Genomic DNA, 22,500 nt, shown 5'->3' with positions numbered 1-22,500 from the left:
AAGTCCTGATGTAGCAACAGTTTCTTTGTCTGAATTAAACACCATACAGTAATACATCCCAGCATCTTCCGAAGTAATATTTGTAATGTTGATGGAATGATAGATATTTCTTGTTGCAGAGTCTGGTACAGCTCTTATTATTCGTGGAGATAATTCAGTAGTTGTGATTTGTGAGTAAATGAGTGTCCGATTGTCCCCCTTGTACCATTTAACAGGTCCTAAAGTTTCATTTGATAAAGTGCAGTTCATTATGACAGACTCTCCTTCTATGCCTGTAACACATGGTATCTGCCATACAGTCAATTCATCAGAACCTGAAAAAATAAAGTTTAAAAACATTTTAGTTTATGCATTTGAACTGTGGCTATTAATCATTCTACAAAAGTCTTCCAAAAATAAAGATTATAATGTTCATTAATATTCTGCTGATAAAAAAGCTAATGTTTGAGCTATTTTCAAAACGATTCAAAAAATAAGGGAAGAGGAGACTTGTTTAACTGTTCTTTCTGACTAGGTTCACATATGGGTTAATAAAATGTGCTTGGGTATAATGCATGCCCTGATTCAGATTCTCACAGCCTGCTCATGTGTCATGTCAAACTGGAAGGAAGTTGGCTAACAAGAACATAACATTTGTAATTAATGCGACTTAACCGTTACAGATGACTACAATACAAATAACATTAAATAGAATAGTTGCAGGTTTTCTTTTAGCTTTATCAACCTTTGCATAACAATTTAACACTTTCCTTCTGACAATATTGCTATGTATTACATGCACACATTTAATATTTTAGCAGTTAAAGCACATAACAAACCTCTCCCATATCATAATGCATATGGTAATATAAAGGAAAATAAGGCTAAATGGATAGACAATGGATAGACATAGACAATACATTTTCTAACCTTTGACTTTGTTGTAATTTTACAAAAACACGAACTAGGTCCCAAAAGTCTAATAAGAAGAAACACCACAGAGAGCAGACACAACCAAATAATCCTTTGAAAACTTTATTGTCGATGCCAAATAAATAAAACGAAATGAATCAAGCGCTTTCGCCTGATAAATATCAGGCTTTATCAAGATACTTATGCAAAGGATATGACGTGCCTTAAATAGCACACTAATTGCCCGCCTCTAATTAATTCATTAACAAAAAATCTAAAAACATTAGAATTTAATTAATATGAATTGGTCATCCAAAGACTAAACAAATGTACAATTAATTCTGTTACATTATCTAAAATGCAATTTTTGTTTATGCATACCACTCTGTGCTAGCTACTTAATTTTGCATGTACTGTCTAAAAATCTAAAACATCAAGAAATGCATTGCTATAATAACATACAAAAGTGTAAAACACTACCCGCATATTCATCTTAACGTCTGTAACCACCCCAAATTATACACATATTATAAACTGCATTCAACTTGCACATAATCTACTGTGCACTTATAATAAGTATAGCTACAAACATAAAAATAAATAGATATAAATATAAAATACATTTGCTCAATGAATATATGTAAAAATTACACCTATAAATATATGAATGAATAAATATAAATATAAATATGAGTATAAATATGTTTATATAACAAACCTCTCCCATATCATAATGCATATGGTAATATAACGGAAAATAAGGCTAAATGGATAGACATGTTGTTGCATTTTCTAACCTTTGACTTTGTTGTAATTTTGCTAAAATCAAAGTCAAAGCAGAATGCAATATAAATTATATAACATGGATTTTTGTGGGGAATATGTCACTATGTTCTGGAAAATTCAAAGGAAACAGAAAAGGAAGAAATCATCAAATATATTATATCAGCTTTACCAGCTAACAATGATCACTTTTGATATAATTGTAGCAATTGTCACTTCACTGATATATTATACCTGTTGTTTATGTGTTTATGCAAACCTGCCCCATAGTGAAATATAACTGACTACAATAATTTTCTGCAGCATGTCAATGTAGATCAAATATTTATGAATATTTTCTAGATGTGCCTAACTTGTAGGAGTCACTATCCAAGCTGACACATGGCAGATTCATGGCTAAAACCCACTTGCTGGTTCAATCCACCTCCAGGCATGGGTCACATAAAAAAAAAGTGCAACACAGATTTATGTTTCAAGCAAACTAACAATGTCTGTACATGTATTTTGTCAAATAGTGAAAGCAAAGCAAGTCTGTAATACACTGCACTGTAATACAAATGTTTGTTTTAATTTTATATGTTAAACTATAGATAAAATACAATGAATAAATGCACATGCTTGTCTCACAAATTCATATTACACTACAGTTATACTGAGTAGCATTTCTGTGAGTACTTAAGTTATTAATACAATCTAGCTGGACTCATGCCAGCATATTTACTCCTTATCTTTCTAATCTGCATATTTTATGAGTAATCCATGACAACACTGGTAATTAAAAACATTCAAAGTATTTTCTGCTGCTTGAAAAGTCTCACCACACCAGCTCTAGGAAATGATGCTTTGAAAGCATGAATGTCTACTGTTTCTACTAAGCAGAGAAACTTAAGGAAATCTTATTTATAGGTGATTATGCTGACCAAGTTGTTTCTACCCCATAATGGGAGGGGACGGTCTGGACGGGCAGTATGAACAGAGTCCACTGGCACTTACATGTTGTTATCATACAAACCTTTATTTGAGTTCAAAGGAAAAAAATGTATATGATGATATGGCTAATACATTTTATCTAAATAAAATTTAATAAAATGTTATATATGGGTCTACTTTGTTTAGTTGAATCTCATTTCACTGAATTTCAATTCACCCCTGACCACATGGCTGTAAACACAAATTACTGAAAACATTTCACTGAATCTCATTTCACTGAACTGAACTTAGTATATATGGCACTGTGTAAAGTACTGTAAGGGAAGTAAAAGGTATATGCCCTTTTCTCCAATGTAGTGCAATCCTGGAGTTAGTATATATAGTTATGGGGGGATTGTTTGTTTTATATTATATTTTACCAAAAACTTCAAAACAATACATTTTAAACAATAGACATGCATAGTTGCAACACCAATGACTGTCTCCAGAAGACAATATGTACTCAAACTAACTGGGGGACTACACCCCCTGCATCCCCACCTATGTGGGGGACTATACCCCCCCACACCCCATAACTATATATACTAACTCCAGGATATATCATAAGGGTGTTCATTATATAACTTACTATTTCTTCATATGTATCAGGAGCTTTCTCCGTATAAATTGTATATTATTACAGGGGTTAAGGTTGTGATCTGTAATTCAAGTAATAAAGGGCATAACTATCCTTTGCCTCTGTGTGAACTTAATGTTAACCAGACATTGCTCCTGCATGGCCTCTAAAAAGGAAGTGTGAGTCCAGTGGGCCTACTGGTTAATAAATTAATATTATTATTCTTATCATATGGTATTATGGCAATCTCCAGAGGTCTCAGTCTGGTTCCTGATAAAAAAAAAAAAGTCTTTGTTACCTAATCATTCCTGTTTATTTAATGAACCTGTGCCAGACTGCTTTATTCCAGCTAACTAATCTTTAAGGTCATGTGCTTTGTCTGAAAACACATTTGACTGAAACTCATTTTGTCTAAACAGGTATATGTTCTATTCTCCACTGTAGTGCAATCCTGGAGTTAGCATATATAGTTAGGAGTTGTGGGGGGGGCACATCCCTCCACATTGGGGTGTGGGGGGGTGTAGCCCCTCACATAGTTTGGGTATATATTATTTTCTGGAGAGAGTTATTCATTTGACTTGTAAGAATCCATGTCTATGCTTTACAACATTTGAAACAGGTGAAATTCAGTGAAGTGAGCTTTCAGTGAATTGTGCTCAGGCAATTTATTTAAGTATATATATATATATATATATATATATATATATATATATTTTTTTTTTCTAGTTACACATTACATTGGATCCTGTTGAAAACAGAGAAGGCCATAAGTATGGAAATTTGCTAAATATAGTGTACAATTAGTGGAAGAAACATTCTTTATATTACAACATGCTTAACATAGCATAACTTCTACATCTTACATGTTTGCATATTTTTAAGTGATTTTCAGGAGCACATTCTTTTTATGTCTGAATAACAGATCAAATGAGTACAGTCATAACCCTTATTTTATTTACCATATCCCTTCCGGAATGGAAGGTCACTATGAAATGATGGAATTCAGTGCACTCTTCACTGCAGCTGGATCAAAGGATGATAAATATGTAAAAATAGATTAAAGGTTTCATAATAATTCAAGCACAAAATTCAACAGACAACTCTGTACCACTTAGGCTGGATGGTAATATGATCTTTAGGCCAGTTCTCAAACACTGGATTTGGATATGCTGATGGGTCAAAAGTGAATAAGAGAAATGGGTAAGCTCCTTATTGTGTAGTGTTCCTAAGGAATGCCTCCATCGTAACTCATCAAAGGGTGCATATTTCACATTTAAATGTTAGTAATCAGACCATCAGTAGTAAAAAAGAAGAAGAGGAATTACTTTTATTTCATCACCAGTTGGCGGATGATTTTGGAGGCTGTCGTTTGGTGTATAATTTATTTGAAGCTTTTACTTGGAGCTGTGGAGGATTATATGGTCCAGTAGCTATGCATAAACCTCATATAGTACATGGAGTGCAAGTTACCATATTCCAAAATTTGGAAAAACTGTTAATTGCAACACTAGGGCTAGACCTGATCTTAACAGTGTTTAAATTTGCTTAACAAAAGCTTGTTAAGGACACCTTGAAAATTATTAAGATCAGGTCTCATGCATGACATCAAACAGTGCCATCTGATAATGAAAAGCACCAGAAGGTAACACAGCTTTAAAAGCTATGATAACTTCAGTCTGCCACACTTAAAAATGATTGCCAAAGGAAGTGCCTAACAGCTTTTAAAAGTGTTAGTTCTTCATAGGGGTACTTAATTTCTGCCTGCTCTCCATATAGTTCAGCTGTCCCTGATTTTAATCCTTTGTCTCCCATTAGTTTCGGATTTGTCCAGAATTCTTCAGAAAAGATGTTAAGAGGTATGACGCTATCCACTTGACAGTGCTAAGTGCATTAATGACTTTCAAAGCAGGTAAAACACATGACAACCCTAGACTTATTTGCTTTCTTTCTTTCTGTAACTGAGAGTAAATGGAGCAGATGAATCTGCATGCACTACAGAGAATTATAATCATATCACTGATCGCAACCTTTCATTATGCGTTCTCATCACAGATGTCAAGATTAGACTTCCAAGATTTGTTGTGAATTTCTTGATATTCATGGCTCAAACACCTAATAGGTTGGATATGATAACAGACCCGATCATAATCCTCTGTGTAATACATGGAGCAGTACAATTCTGCTCTGAATTCAGGAAAAAGACAACTTTGTTAATGACTTTTTAATTCACTCTTGAGATGAATTTCTTGACATTCATGTACTGAATATATACCAAGTTGATTATGACTGGAAACCTAATCAAAATCCTTTATATACAGTGCTAGTGGAGATTATAGAGTTTAGAACACCCCACATGCATGTAAACAGACTTTCATTTTAGACTTATTTTGCACTAGACTGTTGGAAATATGAGTTGCTGTTCAATGAACTACAATGTGAAAAATATAACCGTTTCTATTAACATCACCTGGGATGAATTAAAAGAAACCTTTACTGGTTCTTCAGACTTGTTGACATGCTAATTGTACAATTGAACATTACGTCAGTATCATAGCATTTACATAACTGTGAATTAAAAACAGATTCACATTTGTAGCACTTATTTATTTATTTTTTATCTTACATTTGTTGACCGGGCTAGTCTAACTGGATATTTGTCCATTTTCAGTAGAGGTCCAGGGAGAAAAGCTCCAGCATGAACAGTGAACAAAGTTAACAACATATAACAAAGACATGTATGAAAACAGTACAGTGGTAGCATTGGTTAAAAGAAATAATATAGTAATAAAATTATAGGATAGACATTATGCTAAAAGTTAAACTAAGTAAAACAAAACAGGTATTGCACAACAGAGTAAAGTATTTATAATTTATTCTCTTACTATGAAAAAAAAAAAGTAACAAGATTTAGAGGCCTAGGTTGGAGGCCTAAGTTAGGGGAGTGGGGAAAGGGTATGAGTAGGAGGGGAAAAGATTTCAGTCTGGGTTAGCACAAGGACAAAGCCATTGAGTTTTAAGATGTTCTTTAATATGTTTTTTGAATAGAGAAGTAGAAGCTAGGTTAGAAAGTACAGGAGGGAGCTGATTCCAGTTTTTACCTATAGTGTTTGAGAACAGTGAGTCGCCAGCTTTGTTGTTAGATTTAATCAAGGAGACCAGGAGTTTATTAGCAGAACGTAGTGTAGCTAGATTTTTATAAGGTGAAATCAGATTAGTGAGGATAGGGGTATCATTGGGGTGGTATAGGATCTTTTGAGTGATAAGTAACTAGAGTATGTGGTTATGCAATTCTAGCCATCCTAGTTGTTTGAGGTTAAGACAGTGGTGAGTTTTGAAGGGAGTACATGTAATGAATCTAGCTATGCTATTGTAACAGGTAGAAAGTTTGGTGATGTTGTTTTTTGATAGGTTAGTATATATAGCAGAGGCATAGAAAAGGGTAGAGATGAGGTGGGTCTGGGCAATGGTTTTCCTGGTTGAGGGCGTAAGGAAGGGTTTAATTCTATAGAGAGTACCAAGTTTTTTGTTAACAGAATTTATGGTGGCGTTAATATGGTCATCATAATTAAGACGATTGTCAATTGTAACACCTAGTAGGCGGGTGGTAGTATCTGGGGTTATGTTGGTAGCATTGTTAGAGGTTATGGCGGAGAATGGTGTGGATGATTTATGAGTTGGAGTAAAGAGTAGTAGTTTTGTTTTTTTGGGATTAAGGAGGAGGCAATGTTGCATAAACCATTTTTCAACATTTTGGAAAACAGTTTGGGTGAGGGACTGGAGGGAGGCTACGTTCTTAGCAGTACAGACTAAGGTTGAGTCATCTGCATATTGAATGCAGGTGGCTTGAGGTATGTTCATGTGGAGGTCGTTAATAAATAAGGAAAAAAGAAGGGGACCTAAGATAGAGCCTTGTGGGACTCCAATATTTACTGGAAGTAATGAAGACGGATTGTTATCCCAAAGCACTTGTTGCTGCCTGTTTTGAAGATAACACCTAAACCACTGTAATACTAGTGGATCAAGAGAATGATACTTTAGTTTGTCTAGAAGTAAGTTATGGTTAACCATATCAAAGGCTTTTGACAGGTCTATAAATGGCGCAGAGGAAAAGGAGTTATTGTTACGATTTTTATTTATAGAGTCAGTGAAGGATAGAAGGGCAGTCGTTGTGCTATGGAATGGTCTGAAGCCATGTTGACAGTTGGCTAGTAAGTTATTTTGTAGTAGGTGGTTGAGTAGTTGTTTGTGAATACATTTTTCCATTATTTTAGCTAATGGGGAGAGTAAGGCAATAGGGCGAAAGTTAGAAAGCTCAATAGGAGATCCACCTTTATGTAGAGGGATTATGTGAGATACTTTCCATATGGTAGGGATTTTGCCTTCAGAGATAGTCCTGTTAATAAGTATAGATATGGGGTAGTCTATAGCATTTGCAGCAATTTGTAGGTATTCAGATGGGAGTCGGTCGGCAGATGGGGTGCAATGTTTCAGTTTCTTAAGTAGCTTATGAATAAGAGATGTAGGAACAGGTTGTATATGAAAGGTATGAGATGAAGTTTTGGAGGTATTTGGTTGGGAAGCAGTAGATGGAGGTAAAGAATTGTCTAGGGTTTGAATGGCTTCTGTAAAATATTTATTAAAGGCATCAGGGATCTGGTTGGAATTATTGTGGTTGAAGCCTAATGGGGCAGGAGTAGTCGAATGTCCTGGTTGAAGAAGTTTGTTTATCCCTGACCAGAATTTATGTGGAGTTTGTTGACTGGTTTGTTGGAGGTGAAGATAAAAGACTTTTTTGTCTCTAAGAGTATCTTTCTTGGTGGCATTTCTTAACTGTTTAAAGACTTATTATTTCTGATACTTTTTCTCAGGTTTGCCACCATCTTTATATAAAATGTTTCATTTTTTGCTGTAGTTTCTTCTCTGTAGACACTTGTGTGTATCTAATGATAGAAGCATGTGTTTGTACAGGAGAACCCTTGGCAGCACAGAGCTCAGTAACTGAGTAGTAGTCAAATAATATCATACTAGTTTCTTCTGCTTTCGAGACCACTTTACATTGGCAATACATTTGCACTCCTTTTAGTCTTTGCATTTATTTATTTTATTTTTATTTAACATCCTGGACAAACTTCAACCCCAATCCCTGCTGCTACTATTGATAAAATCCCTGAAGATGTTTCTGATAGTTTTAACTGATTCCTTACTGAGATAATTCAAGCCCTAGCTAGCCAACTACCTCCTAGCTCCCCTGGTCCTGAAAGTAGCACCCCTAGAAACCTACCCGCATTCAGCTTCCAACCAGTCGCCACTTCACTTATCCGTATCTTGATCAAAAAATTAAAACCCACTACACTTTCTACTGATCAACTCCCTGCCGGGTACCTGCAAAAATCAGCTGATGCTATTGTTTACCCTGTCTCAATACTAATCAATCGAACCATAGTAGAAGCTAAAATTCCCACCATCTGGAAAATATCCTATGTAATCCCACTTCACAAAGGAGGCAGCTCTACTGAATTCTCCAATTATAGGCCAAAAGCTATACTCTCTCCACTTGCAAAGATTATGGAAAAATGTATTCATAGACAACTCATGCACCACCTAATCCAGAATCATCTTATGGCAGACACTCAGCATGGTTTCCGTCCTCATCACAGCACTACCTCAGCCCTCCTAGCCTTTACCAACACCATAAACCATAATCACAACAATAATTATATATCCTCAGCCCTCTTCTTGGATCTTTCCAAGGCATTCGATATGGTTGATCACCAACTTTTAATCCACACCCTGCAAACATACTGTCTACATACTAGAGCCCTTCAATGGTTTCAATCCTACCTGAATGGTCGACAGCAGGCTGTCCTCTGGCAGAACAAACTCTCTAACCTTCTACCTAACACCCTTGGAGTACCACAAGGCTCTATACTAGGGCCCTTGCTGTTCTCCATCTTCATTAACGACCTTTATACTGTCATCCCAAAAGTCAGCTGTATCCAATATGCTGATGATTCTACTCTGATTTGCTTGGCCACATTTCCAATAGAGTTATGGTCAGCTACCCAGACCACCTTTAATACAATAGAAAACTGGCTTTCTGAACGTTGTCTTATCCTAAACCCCAAAAAAACTAAAATGCTGTTATTTTCACCAACACGTAGGTCTACTGCTTTCACCTTTACCATAAATTCAAATGATGGCACAATAATCTCTCCTGACCCCTCTACAAAACTATTAGGTGTCATCATAGATAATAATCTAAAATTCGACCTGCATGTTAACTAAACTATCAAAACCATCAATAAAAACTAGGGTCACTTTACAGAATAAAAGCCTTCCTAACCCCTCCAGCTAAAATTGCCATAGCTCACTCTCACCTTCTTTCAACCCTTCTGTATGCATCCCCTCTACTCTCAAATTTAAACAAGACTGTCCTTAACAAACTCTCAATTTGCTACAACCACATTGCCAGGTTTGCCACTGGGCTGCCATTTAGGACATATCATTGCATCAATCTAAATCAGCTTGGGTGGCTTGAACTACCCAGCCTAATCCAATATAACCAGTTGATTATGGCCTATAAAATCCTCTATAATCCGAACAATACTCCTGCACTTAAAAATATTATCACCCCCTATAACAATCCTAGACCGCTTCGATCCTCTAACAAACTACTAATTCAGACTAGCAAAATTAATAACACAGCCGGTGACTCTCTGTTTGCAAACTCTGTAAGTAGATCCTGGAACTCTCTTCCAGTTGATATTACCTTACTTTCCACCTTAGGTCTATTTAAAACTAGACTCAAACAACATTTGTCACTTAACTGGCTATGTCACTGTATCAGGCCTGGCTAACTCTCTCTAGAATGTGTAAAAATCTGTTAACCAGTTTACTGTGTAATTTAATTTAATCCTGACTTACTCGGGATTAACTCTAACCTGTGGAACTTGTTTAACTTGCTTACCTATGTAATCTCTGTAAATAGTCTGTTTGTATTATGTAATGCTGGGTATTATGTAATGTTGTATCTGCTTACCCTTGGAGCTTTTCTCCCCGGGCCTCCGCTGAAAAATGGATATGCATCCAGTCGGACTATCCCGGTCAACAGCTGTAAAATAAAAATAAATAAATAAACATTTGTTGACTGGGAAAGTCCAACTAGGACAGAGCCTATTTTCAGTAGAAGCCTGGGGAGAAACGCTCCAGATGCATGTCATTGGAATGATAAGAAAACCTGATGAACTTGGAGATGTTTAATTTCCCATTCAGGGATGCAGAGTAGTGGTCAATACATGACCTTTGTGAAGATTTCTATAAGGGGAAAGACAATATTGTCAAGTTATTTGATAAAAAACTAACTTTCATGCAGCAAAAAGCTTTTTTTTGTAACATGAGTAATTGAATAACTATAAATCACAAACTCTTCACATTTACAGGGATTATGAAGAAATGTTTCCCAGTTAATTAAAATGACTAACCCACTGCAAAATATCAAAGTTCCTGGGAGTTATAAGCTCAAATGAATGATGCTCCAAAGGTCAAAAAATATACAGATTTTTTTTGAGGGGAAGCCCCTGCATTCCTCAATATGAAAGCAAGTCCAGCAAAACTGCATAATGCCTGTCTACTAATTTTAAAGTCACAGAAACTCAAAGAAAAGGGAGAAAGTGAGATAAAACATAACTTCATCCTCTCACTCTTTGCTGAATTTCACATCAACTGATCAAACCAACAACTTTCCAGGTATGATGTTGCGGATATCACTTAACTGGAGGTTGATAAACAGTAGATATACACATTTACAGTTGTTACTGTTTTTCATTAATTATTTTGTTACAACTATCACTGTATAATATTTGCGTATGTGTCTTGGTGCAAATCTTTTTTGCATTTTTTTCTCCTGTTGTCTTCTGCTGAGAATATGATTTTAGCACATGAAATAGCCTGAAAAACAGGGATAACACAATAGAACGGATGGTGCAGTGGTTATTCTTTTCATCTTACAGCAAGAGGTTTGATGGTTTGATTCTCAGCTGAGATGCCTTGTGTGTAGGGTCTGCATGTCCTCCTTCCATTTGAGTGGGTTTCCTCCCATATTACAAGGCCATGTGTGTGGACTGTTTCTCCCCAGGCCTCTGCTGAAAATTGTCTTTTTCCAAGACAGACTTTCCCAGTAAACAAATGTTAAATAAACAAACTCATCCCTTTTTTTCTGTTTTCCAGATAATGCAGCAGAAATTGAAACACCATTGCCAGCATAAAACTAACTTAAATTCCTTACATATCTTTTTTTCCCATTGCACACATTCAGCTTCTCACTGTTATATAATACAGAATCCACATTCTGCACCATTTGCTTTCTTTTTTTTTTTTTTTTTGATTGGCTAAACAAAGTATACACCATATGGCGGCATAAAACTGAATCTAATTGCTGTGACTTTTTTTTTGTTTAGCTATTCAACGTAGACCATTGTTTGCATAAATAACTGCCTGGTACACAACTAGATAGATAGATATAGGTATAGATATATTATCTATGCAAGTATATACACACATACACACACATATATGCATATATAGTGGACTGTTGACGGTTGCTTTGTTGGCTATATATATGTAAATTATGAGTTACTATTGATATTATGATGGATTATATTACTGCAAAAACTTTACTCATGAAGTTGTTGGTGCTTTGTCTTTCCAACATGACAACTTTCCTAACTTCAAGTATGTAAAAATGATCTGGTAACTTGGACACTGAAACAATGACTTCAGAGATAACAATTCGCTCTCTCTCTTTTTTTTTTTTGTATGGAGAAAACCCCACTGTTCCCTGATGTCAATGCAGCCATCATCCCCCCACAAAGTATGAAAAAGTAAGGAAGAAGTTATCTGTATAGTCTAGGGTCAAAATGAGGGAAAAACAGGGGAAGAGCACCGGAAAAGTACAGAAAGACTGGTGTGCAGCAAAGGGGCCTTGGAGTCCTTTGGCTCTATTTCACCAAAGGCTGTCTTTGTTGATTAGAGTCAGACATGTGATGTGTAACCAAAGGCTGTCTTTGTTGATTAGAGTCAGACATGTGATGTGTACATAGTCAGTAAATTAGCTATAGTCAGTGGTGCACAATTGAAGCAGACTGTGGATCAAAACGAATGACCGCATCTGTTGTTTGATTGTAGGTAAAGGTCCCTAACCTGCTGTAATAGTGACACTCCATTTTAGTTAGATCCACCCATTTAGTTTCTTTATGACACCCCCCCCCCCCCTTGCTCTGAAGCCACCAGATTACACTTGTCATGTTATGTGTTCCTCAGCATCTTTAAAAAGGTAATTTCTCATAGTAAATAATGGGACAAAAAATGTCATATTAAGAATGTAACAAATAATGCCAAGGGATTTCTGGGAAATGTACTCCTTACACTCATTTATTTCTAATGTAGTGTATGTACTGTATACTTTTGATAATTATCATTTACCTTGTTCAAAAATTACACAGAATTAGTTCAAAATCTAGAATATTTCCAAAACAGAATCAAATTTAATTCACAAGGTGTTCTAGAAAATACTCCAGCAGCTGGCTTCAATTCTTCAGCTTTCATTTCAAACCTGTCTACTAAATGACTATGGTTCAAACAAAAAATGTTACAGTGAGGTGTTCAAGAGGTATACACTTCACAGTAATGTTTTTAAATTCAAGAGACAGCCCTACTACATCACTTTTGCATATGGCAGAAGTAGGTACTGGCAAGTTTAGTGGTCAGGTAGTGTTAGGGTTTGTGTGCATGAGTAAGTGTGAGGGGCTACATATGTGAGTGTATGTCCGGCTGGGAAATAGCAGTATGGGGAGTGTGTGTGTGTGTGTGTGTGTGTGTGTGTGTGTGTGTGTGCGTGCGTGTGTGTGTGTGTGTGTGTGTGTGTGTGTGTGTGTGTGCGTGCGTGCGTGCATGTGTGTGTGTGTGTGTGCGTGCGTGCGTGTGTGTGTGTGTGTGTGTGTGTGTGTGTGTGTGCGTGTGTGTGTGTGTGTGTGTGTGTGTGTGTGTGCGTGCGTGCGTGTGTGTGTGTGTGTGTGTGTGTGTGTGTGCGTGCGTGCAAGTGTGTGTGTGTGTGTGTGTGTGTGTGTGTGTGTGTGTGTGTGTGTGTGTGTGTGTGTGTGAGTGTGAGAGTGTGTATGTGGATGGTGGGTTGGCGTGGGGGTCATACTTCCACCAAATCTTTGACTAACAAGCAAAGCCTGCAGTAGTGGGATGGGGGTCAGTAGCCTCCAAGGAGAACTTCAATTACATGGCTCAGAGAAGGAAACAGTGGACATCTAGGATACTCCACATATTGCATGAAAGACACATGCAAAAAAAAAAAAAAAAGTGGGTTGGACTCGGAAATACTAGAAACCAGGGATACTATCAATAGCATGTCTTATAGGTTCATCTGTCGAGGAGAGACACAGAAGTGATCCCCGGGGTGTATTTCCTATTTCCCATCCACTCATCAAGATTTTTCTTGAACAGTGCTAATGAGGAACTTTGCTTGACATAGATGGGTTGCTTATTCCAGAGTATGGGAAGTCTCTGGGACAGGAATCTATCCCTCCAGCATGTCCTGTTTATTGTGGTGACAAGGTTTAGGTCCCTAGGGTGTGTAGCTTGGAGTGGCTGGGATTTCTTTAGGTGTAGCATGTCCAACAGCTCTGGGTTTGACATAGCTTTATATGTTGGGCAGAGATCACCTCGGAGTAGGCAATATGCTATGGAGTAAAACTGGAGTTTTTTCAGGCGGTCAGTGTAGGGCATTTGTTTGAGGCCAGTAATCCTCTTTGTGAGGTACTTCTGTGGCCTTTCCAGCTGCTGGAGATGTCTTGTGAGGTACATTCCAAAAGGGGCGTTATACTCTATAATGGGTCTAATGAGTGACAAGTAGAGGGGAACAATGACCTCTTTTTTCCTGGATGAGAACCCTTTTAAAGGCACTAATATAAATTCAAGCTCTGCACCCTTACACTTTACAAGTGTTACTATTCTGTACCACCACTAGACACCAGGGATAATATTACCTACATTTTTAAGGAAAAAAAAAAAATAAAATTACAATAGAAAGGAGAAGGGTAAAAGGCTTTGAAACCTGTACCCATGATATAAGTAAGCCTCTGTACTCACTCACAAGTTTGTGTAGTAAGGGTTTATTTTTATAATGAAGTTAAGGGAAATGGGGGGAGTGTACATTTGTGGTGAATTGAATCCAAGACAGAGTTGGGAGGAACACTAGACAGCACAAGTGAGAATTTTAAAATATGTGACTCTGAGTCACTTGAAAGGTTAATAGAGCAATGGATCCATCACTGCAGTGTAGTTTCCGCACAGTATGAAGTATGAAACTCTAACTCCACAACAAGTACAAATATGACTCTGTCATTGTCCATGTTGTCGTGAATGACCTGAGATGTACCTCCCTGGACTACATGAAAAGAGACAAGGAAGAGCTCTCCGATCTTGTAGCCCAGGCAGATATGACCCTAGCCCTGAGTAGCATCCTGCCATCACCCAGAATGATACCGCAGTACAAGGACAAAATGATTGACTTCAACAATTGGCTAAGCTTCTGGTGTCATTCTAAGTGGATCCAGTATCTGTCTGCCTGGGACGACATGGTTGACAGACTACGATGCTTTACCAGAGATGGCCTGCACCTGTTGCACCTCGGATTCCGGATACTGGCTAAGGGACTTGCTGCCACTATAGTGCCTTTTTTAGGCAAGGTTCAAATGACAAATTTACCACCGTAACAGGAACAGGCAAGCAAAAACTGAGGGTAATGCTACTCAGCGCTAGAAGTCTAAATCTCAAAATGTACTCACTCAAGGTACTCCTTAAAATGGAGAACATCGATATCTGTGCAGTGACTGAGACCTGGTTCAAGGCTCTAGAGAGCACCCCTGCATTACGAGGCTATAACTCATAACACACTTTTCGGCCATCTAACCTGGACCAGAACACCACAGGTGGAAATGTGTCCATATTCATTAAGGATATCCACACCTCCAGGCTAGTTGCGCAGCATAATGCATCCAAGGTTATCCAAGTGCAACTAACTCTGGGCAAAACTGCAATCCAAAATTGTAGCTTGCTACAGATCCCCCACCATGCCCCAGTAATCCCACTCCTCTTTTCTTGATATACTGGAAAATATTAGGGTTCAACCAAACACCCTAATAATGGGGGATTTCAACTACTCCACCATTAACTAGAAAACTACTCATGTACCACCTCCTTCACTCAACGCTTTCTGGAATTCATAAATTCCAATGTCCTGGATCAACTTATCCACACCCCCACCAGGGGCAACAATATCCTAGGCCTAGTCATTACCAACATGAGTGACCCATGTTCCACACTGGAAGTCAACTCCTTGTTGGTCAGATCCGACCATAAGCTAATCACCCTTGATATCCACATCCCACCCCCATTAAAGAAACCACAGTAAAAAATTTCTCCAAAGCCAACTTCATGCTTCTTAAGACAGAAGTGGTGAACTTCATGACACCCGTGCAGATAAACAATACAGTTACAACTGCTGAATCCTACACAAATGCACTCTATAAGCACTTACACGAGTGCATGGATAGCACAATCCATGCACTTGTGTAAGTGCATGATCCATGTACTTATACGAGTGGATGGATCCTGCTATCCCAAACAGAACCAAGATGCTATCCTCCAAAAAAAGGAAGCCAATCTGGTGCTCCCCTGGCATAAACAAACTCTACAACAGAAGGAGGAAACTGTTGCAAAAGAGAGTAAAATCTCATGAGTGGAGGAGCTCCCTGGTCAGCCTCAGTAAGAAGCTGAGATCTTCCAAAGCTAGCTATGAAAACAAAATTACCACTGATTGTAAGGGCAGCCACAAAGCATTCTATAGCTATGTCAAGAATTTCAATGGCAACATCCAAATCTGCAATGAGTTACAGCACAACGGCACAAAAATTACAGAACCAACTGATATTGCCAACATCCTGGCAGATAAGTTCAGTGCTAACTTTACCCCCCTCTCACCCCCTAAAGGGCCCATATCTATACAGGAAGAATGATGAGTCCCTGTAATCACATCTATGCAGGTAAAAGCTGCACTCTCTAAAACCAAACAGACAGCATCCATGGGACCAGACAACATCCCAGGCTGCGTTTTACATGAACTTTAGAACGAACTGGCTCCCCACATAAGCACCATGTTCAATCATAGTCTCACATCCGACTTTGTGCCCACTGAATGGTACACAGCAGCAGTTATCCCACTCCACAAAGGGGGAGCCACCACTGATCCTGGGAACTATCACCCTATTAGCCTGACCAGTCTGGTCTGCAAGGCCGTGGAATGTATCATCATGGAACTCATAAACAAAGACATTGGTAACCTCCAAACTCTGGACCCCACCCAGCTCAGGTTTGTGAAAAGCAGATCATGCCTTCTGAACCTGATCGACTTCTTTGAGGCAGTCACCAAAGCCGTAGACGAGGGTAAGGTGGTTCACATAGCCTATCTTGACCTTGCCAAGGTTTTCAACACTATCCCCCATTCTGTAGTTATTGTTAAACTCACTAAACTAGGTATAAATCCCTACCTCACAAGATGGGTTGCCAACTGGCTCACTGACAGAACCCACACTGTGAAAGTTGCAGACTCCAAATCTGACTTCAAACCAGTGACAAGTGGAGCACCACAGGGTTCAGTCCTGGGACTTCTCCTGTTTGGTATCTACTTCTCTGAAGTACAGGCTAACACAGAAGGCCTCTGGCTAATTAAGTTCGCAGATGACTGCAAACTAAGAGCCATAGTTGAATCCCCAAATGATGTGGACATCCTGCAGAAGGGCATCACTAAGACAGCTGCCTGGTGTCAGAAGCATGACCTCAAGTTCAATGCCAAAAAGTGCATTGTCATCCCCTTTGGTAAAAACTCTGTACCCATGAACTGCCACATAAATGGCAGTCTACTTAATGCTGAATTTGTGATAAGAGACCTTGGGACCCAGGTAGACAGTAGTCTCTCCTTTGATAATCACATCGCCACAGTAGTCAGGAAATCCTTCTATGTGGCACACCTAATCACAAAAGGGTTCTCATCCAGGAAAAAAGAGGTCATTGTTCCCCTCTACTCAGCACTCATTAGACCCATTATGGAGTACAACGCCCCTTTTGGAATGCACCTCACAAGACATCTGCAGCAGCTGGAAAGGCCGCAGAAGTACCTCACAAAGAGAATTACTGGCCACAAACAGATGCCCTACACTGATCATCTCAAAAAACCCCAGCTTTACTCTGTAGCATATTGTCTACTCCAAGGAGATCTCTGCCTAACATATAAAGCTATGTTAAACCCAGAGCTGTTGGACATGCTACACCTAAAGAAATCCCAATCCCTCAGAGCTACACGCTCTAGGGACCTACACCTTGTCACCACAATAAATAGGACATGCTGGAGGGATAGATTCATCTCCCAAAGACTTACTATACTCTGGAACAAGCTACCCATCTATGCCAAGCAAAGTTCCTCATTAGCACTCTTTAAGAAAAATCTTGCTGAGTGGATGGGAAATAGGAAATACACTCTGAGGATCACTTCTGCGGCTTTGCTCAACAGGGGCACAGAAAATTAACTTTTCTGGGTGGCGTAAGCCAGGGAACCTTGTTGGCTAGGCTTACTTAGCCCATTGGGCCGATAGCCTAGTACCTACCTATGAACCTATGTCTGGCACTGTTAACTGACAGATGGAGAACAATGATCTAGTAAAGTACAATAATTTGCAAGAGTGATAATGGCAGAATGAGTCAATCATTTACACTGACTAGAATGTACTTACAATTTGTATATTACATTGGAGTATATATATATATATATATATATATATATATATATATATATATATATATATATATAAAATGTATTTCAAAATTGCTAGAAGATCAAACAATTCTTTAAATGAGATTAAATACAGTTTATCCAATGTTCCATACACATCTAATGTGCTTAAAGCATTTACACTCATTTTGGTGTACAAGAAAATATTTGGCATTGTTTTTGATGTTTGTATTTTGTTGATTTATTACATTTTGTGGAATTTTATTTTATGGTATAGGACTTATTTTAGAAAATACTCTCTCACCTGCATCTAGTTCAAAACAGAAACTATTTAAAGCCAAAGCATTATTATTATTTCTGAGAGTGTAGTAAGTTGTTTGAATGGACCTTTGTGTGGGTATTGGTACAGCTCAGGTTCATGATAGGAGGATAGCAGTGTAGGAACAATACTAGGTAAGCAGTCATGAGGACCATAAGATGCTTAGTCATATACATGTTTAACTGGATACTCTTAAACATTTTTCCACCCTTTGCAAGCAGTTAATAGTGCTCACCTCACAAGCTGCACAGGGCTGACCTACCAGTTTGATTAGGGCAGTACATGACACCAGTAGTGCAAATTTGTGTCTACCCAATTAGTGATCAAAACTAGCCTTAAAGGTAGTCAAAAGTAATAGAATGTTTGTCATGTAGTTATAACTTATTCCAGAAACTGGGGATAAACTGAACTGAGATCTACTCCTCCAGTGAATATTGCTTATTTATTGATGCAGATTTACATTACTAGTATGGATGCTTATAGAGACACTGCTTGTATGAGGAAATAGATAGTCATCTTGGAGCAGGTGGTAGGCTACTGAATATAAAAAAAAGTGTACTAATCTATCAGAATTTTAAACAACAGTGTACCAAAGGAAAGAGTTGTATCCACCATCTCTTCAGATCCCAAAAAAGCAACCAGCCTTCGGCCTGTTGCATCTATTCAAGGATCATGAAAGGAGCAGAGAAAATTCCCTCTGGCCAAATTTCCCCTAGTAGCATAAATACCACCTTCAGTCTCCCATGAAAAGAGGCCACTAGCCTGTGTAACTAACCAGTCAACAAAAGATCAATAACTACATAAGTAGATAAATATTTCTGGATTAACTTAACAGTATAGGGACACCTGCACTTTATTCAGTATTTCTCTTGGTGACAATTTAATACATTTAAGATAAATAATGAGAATTAAATTACTTGATTTCTAATTACTTTTAATCAAGTAATGTGGTAGACCCTCAACTTCAGAACTAATTCATTCATATCTCAAGGAAGAATTCTTCCCTTGTAGAATTGATATTTAGTGAAATAAACTCCTTTTACCATTAGACATTGCAAAAATATAAATCAATTTATGAGCAAACTAGAGAAAGCAACACTACAGTTGAGATTTGATTTAAAGCTCAAAGATGTAAGATCTGATGTAAGCTCATTGTGAGAAGCAATACATGCAACTTGTCAGGCTGCACCAATGTAGACATTAATTGGCATACACTTTTAACACATGGCTCAGGTGATAAGTGCAGATAAAAGAGTATAGCATTTAGTTTTAAAGAATGTTTGATATATATATATATATATATATATATATATATATATATATATATATATATATATATATATATTTGTGTGTGTATGTGTGTGTGTGTGTGTAAGCGTGTGTGTTTTAAAGAAATGTTTGATACATATATGTGTGTGTGTGTGTGTGTGTGTGTGTGTGTGTGTGTGTGTGTGTGTGTGTGTGTGTGTGTGTGTGCGTGTATGTATATAAACTGCTGAATAAACCTCATGTAAGGGAACACTACTTATGACACACCACGTGTATTACAGACCCTCTGACATTTGGTTCTCAGCACATTCCATCTCTCAGATGAATAATAATTTATCTGTCACAGTGCAAATGCATGACAAACATCCATTGTAGTAAATCTATCATGTGATTTCTGTTGAGATAATAGTCCTAAGAATCCCATGTAACATATTCATGGATCCCACTATGACTCAGTAATGTTTTATTAAATCCACTGAATCAGCTTCTAGTTATTCACTGATATATACCGGCAATATTTCATCCAACTCATTAGATAGGTGATATAACCATACAATCTTAATGTTCTCTAGCTCTGAGTCATGTTCCCTTACATTTGCATGAATCTTTTCTTCTCTTTTTATAAATAAGTTTTATATATATATATATATATATATATATATATATGGGTCCCCTACTATTTACCGAAACGCCGATTCGCTGACAAAGAAATCACCGACACCAAACGACCGACAACAAAAAGTACCGACAACGCAAAACACCGAACACCATAACACCGAACACCATAACACCGACACACTACACATAAACGACAAAGTACACTACAGGACATATCCACTAGCCCTAACCCAAACCCTAACCCTAAGGTCCGACACTACCGCACACTCTCCCTACCTGCACCCTAACCCTAACTCACTTACCCACCCCTAACCCCAAGCTCCGACACTACCGCACACTCTCCCTACCTGCACCCTAACCCTAACTCACTTACCCACCCCTAACCCCAAGCTCTGACACTACCGCACACTCTCCCTACCTGCACCCTAACCCTAACTCACTTACCCACCCCTAACCCCAAGCTCCGACACTACCGCACACTCACCTATCACACACCCTAACCCTACATCCCTCACTATTGCACACTTACCTGTCCGCTCCCTACTCCTAAATCCCTCACTATCGCATACTTACCAGGTCGCTTACACATTCCCCTTGTCGGTCTTCCGGCTGTCGGGATTCCAGCGTGTCGGTCAACTGCGTTGTCGGTCGTTTGGTGTCGGTGATTTCTTTGTCGGCGAATCGGCGTTTCGGTAAATAGTAGGGGACCCATATATATATATATATATATATATATATATATATATATATATATATATATATATATATATATATATATATATATATCTATATCATATATGGTATACCATGTGAACAGATCAAATAAGGCAAGTCTTTTATTAAAACATTTCCTTAGTACCTTTTTTATATTAACTAAATGTAATTTATTATGCTGTACATAAAGAGGTCAAGTTTTTGTATAGCTTATGCAGGTGTTAAGGTAGTGAAAACTGTAGGCAGTTCAAATATAGGAAATGCTATATATCTAAGTATACTGGCTTTACAGGCTTCCTAATTCCATTCTGTGCTGCAAATATGTTGTAAGACACGTTAAATGTTAACTAAATCAGAATTTCCTATATGTTTAGTTAATGAGTCAGGATGAAGCCATTTTTGCGATATATTCATTCATAGAAAAGGGGTGTGTCCAAGCTATGGCAGGTTTGCTAGAGTCTTAAGGGGAAGACATGTTGCCTCGTGTTAGACCATCGGCATTTATAGAGTTTGAGGGGAGACTGTCATTACTTTTCAGTCAGAGGTATGTCCTCATGCATGAAGAAGGATTCTCAGAAAGGAAGGATATTTCTAATTACCTTGAAATGGACACATTAGATTAACTGTATAATCATAGACATAGAGTCTGATGATATAGGTGAGAAATGCATTAATTTGGAACCTATAAAAATCATTTTTGCTGTGCCAGGAGTTGGCTGTGTTTTTTATTTTTATTTTTGGGAAGATTTTTTTATTTTTTTACTCAAATGTAGAAAAAATTATACTCACATATTTTTCTTGATCTTCAGGATATAGTCATTTTCAAAATTTGCTTTGCAGCCTGAAACAGAGCAACTTTTGAGCTAAATAATGCCATTCTTTTAATTACTTAGAGTTTGTTTCAAAATACCACATCTGGTGTTGGGAAAAACAGTGGTATTATGTACCAGTGAGCTGCATTCTTAATTCATGCTGAAAGATAATTTTTGGCTATTTTTGATAATAGTAAATGGAGGGAAGTAGGTATGCTAAAATCCTAGAATGAAGTAAACTGGTATTTTTCCTTGCACTAAAAAGGAACTATTTTCACTGCAATAGTCCTAAAATAGGAGACTTGAAAACAAACAAAAAAGTCTTCCATTTCTACTTTGTTTCTCTGGCCTTACATAAATTTGAGATGATCTGGCTAATATGTTGAGCAAGGTTCAATCATGCTTCACAGTGAGTTTAACTTAAACGTAGTTATAAGAATTGCTTGTTTTGACACACTCTTTCAAAGTCTGATGTTCATTCACATTACTGACTGACCACTTCTTCTAATGAGGCACACCTGCAAGGCATTAGCTTGCCGAGCCTTAATCCGTGTTCTTGTGCTGCTAAGGAACTTGCCTGTCAATAAAATATCTATTATGATCATCTTTTAGCTCTTCTTTCTTTTATTAAACTTATTTTAATGCACATTCTGCAGCAAATAAAAAACATTTTGTGTGACACTATCTGTAATTTTGA

At 37.6% G+C, this 22,500-nt stretch overlaps 1 protein-coding gene across 1 annotated transcript in view; it reads right to left on the bottom strand.

Annotated features, from left to right (window-relative positions):
- Positions 1–22,500, bottom strand: part of LOC122810731 (tyrosine-protein phosphatase non-receptor type substrate 1-like) — a 343,519-nt gene that overhangs the window by 63 nt on the left and 320,956 nt on the right. Inside the window, exon 2 of the mRNA XM_044082295.1 lies at positions 1–314. This exon is cut by the window's left edge and continues 63 nt beyond it. Coding sequence (XP_043938230.1) covers positions 1–314 — 314 coding nt within the window. The remainder of the gene's footprint in view (positions 315–22,500) is intronic.

This window comes from Protopterus annectens, chromosome 9.part0, assembly GCF_019279795.1.
Source record: "Protopterus annectens isolate FY-2018-M chromosome 9.part0, PAN1.0, whole genome shotgun sequence".
NCBI classification, from domain to species: domain Eukaryota; kingdom Metazoa; phylum Chordata; order Ceratodontiformes; family Protopteridae; genus Protopterus; species Protopterus annectens.
This window is presented reverse-complemented; position numbering and strand designations above follow the sequence as displayed.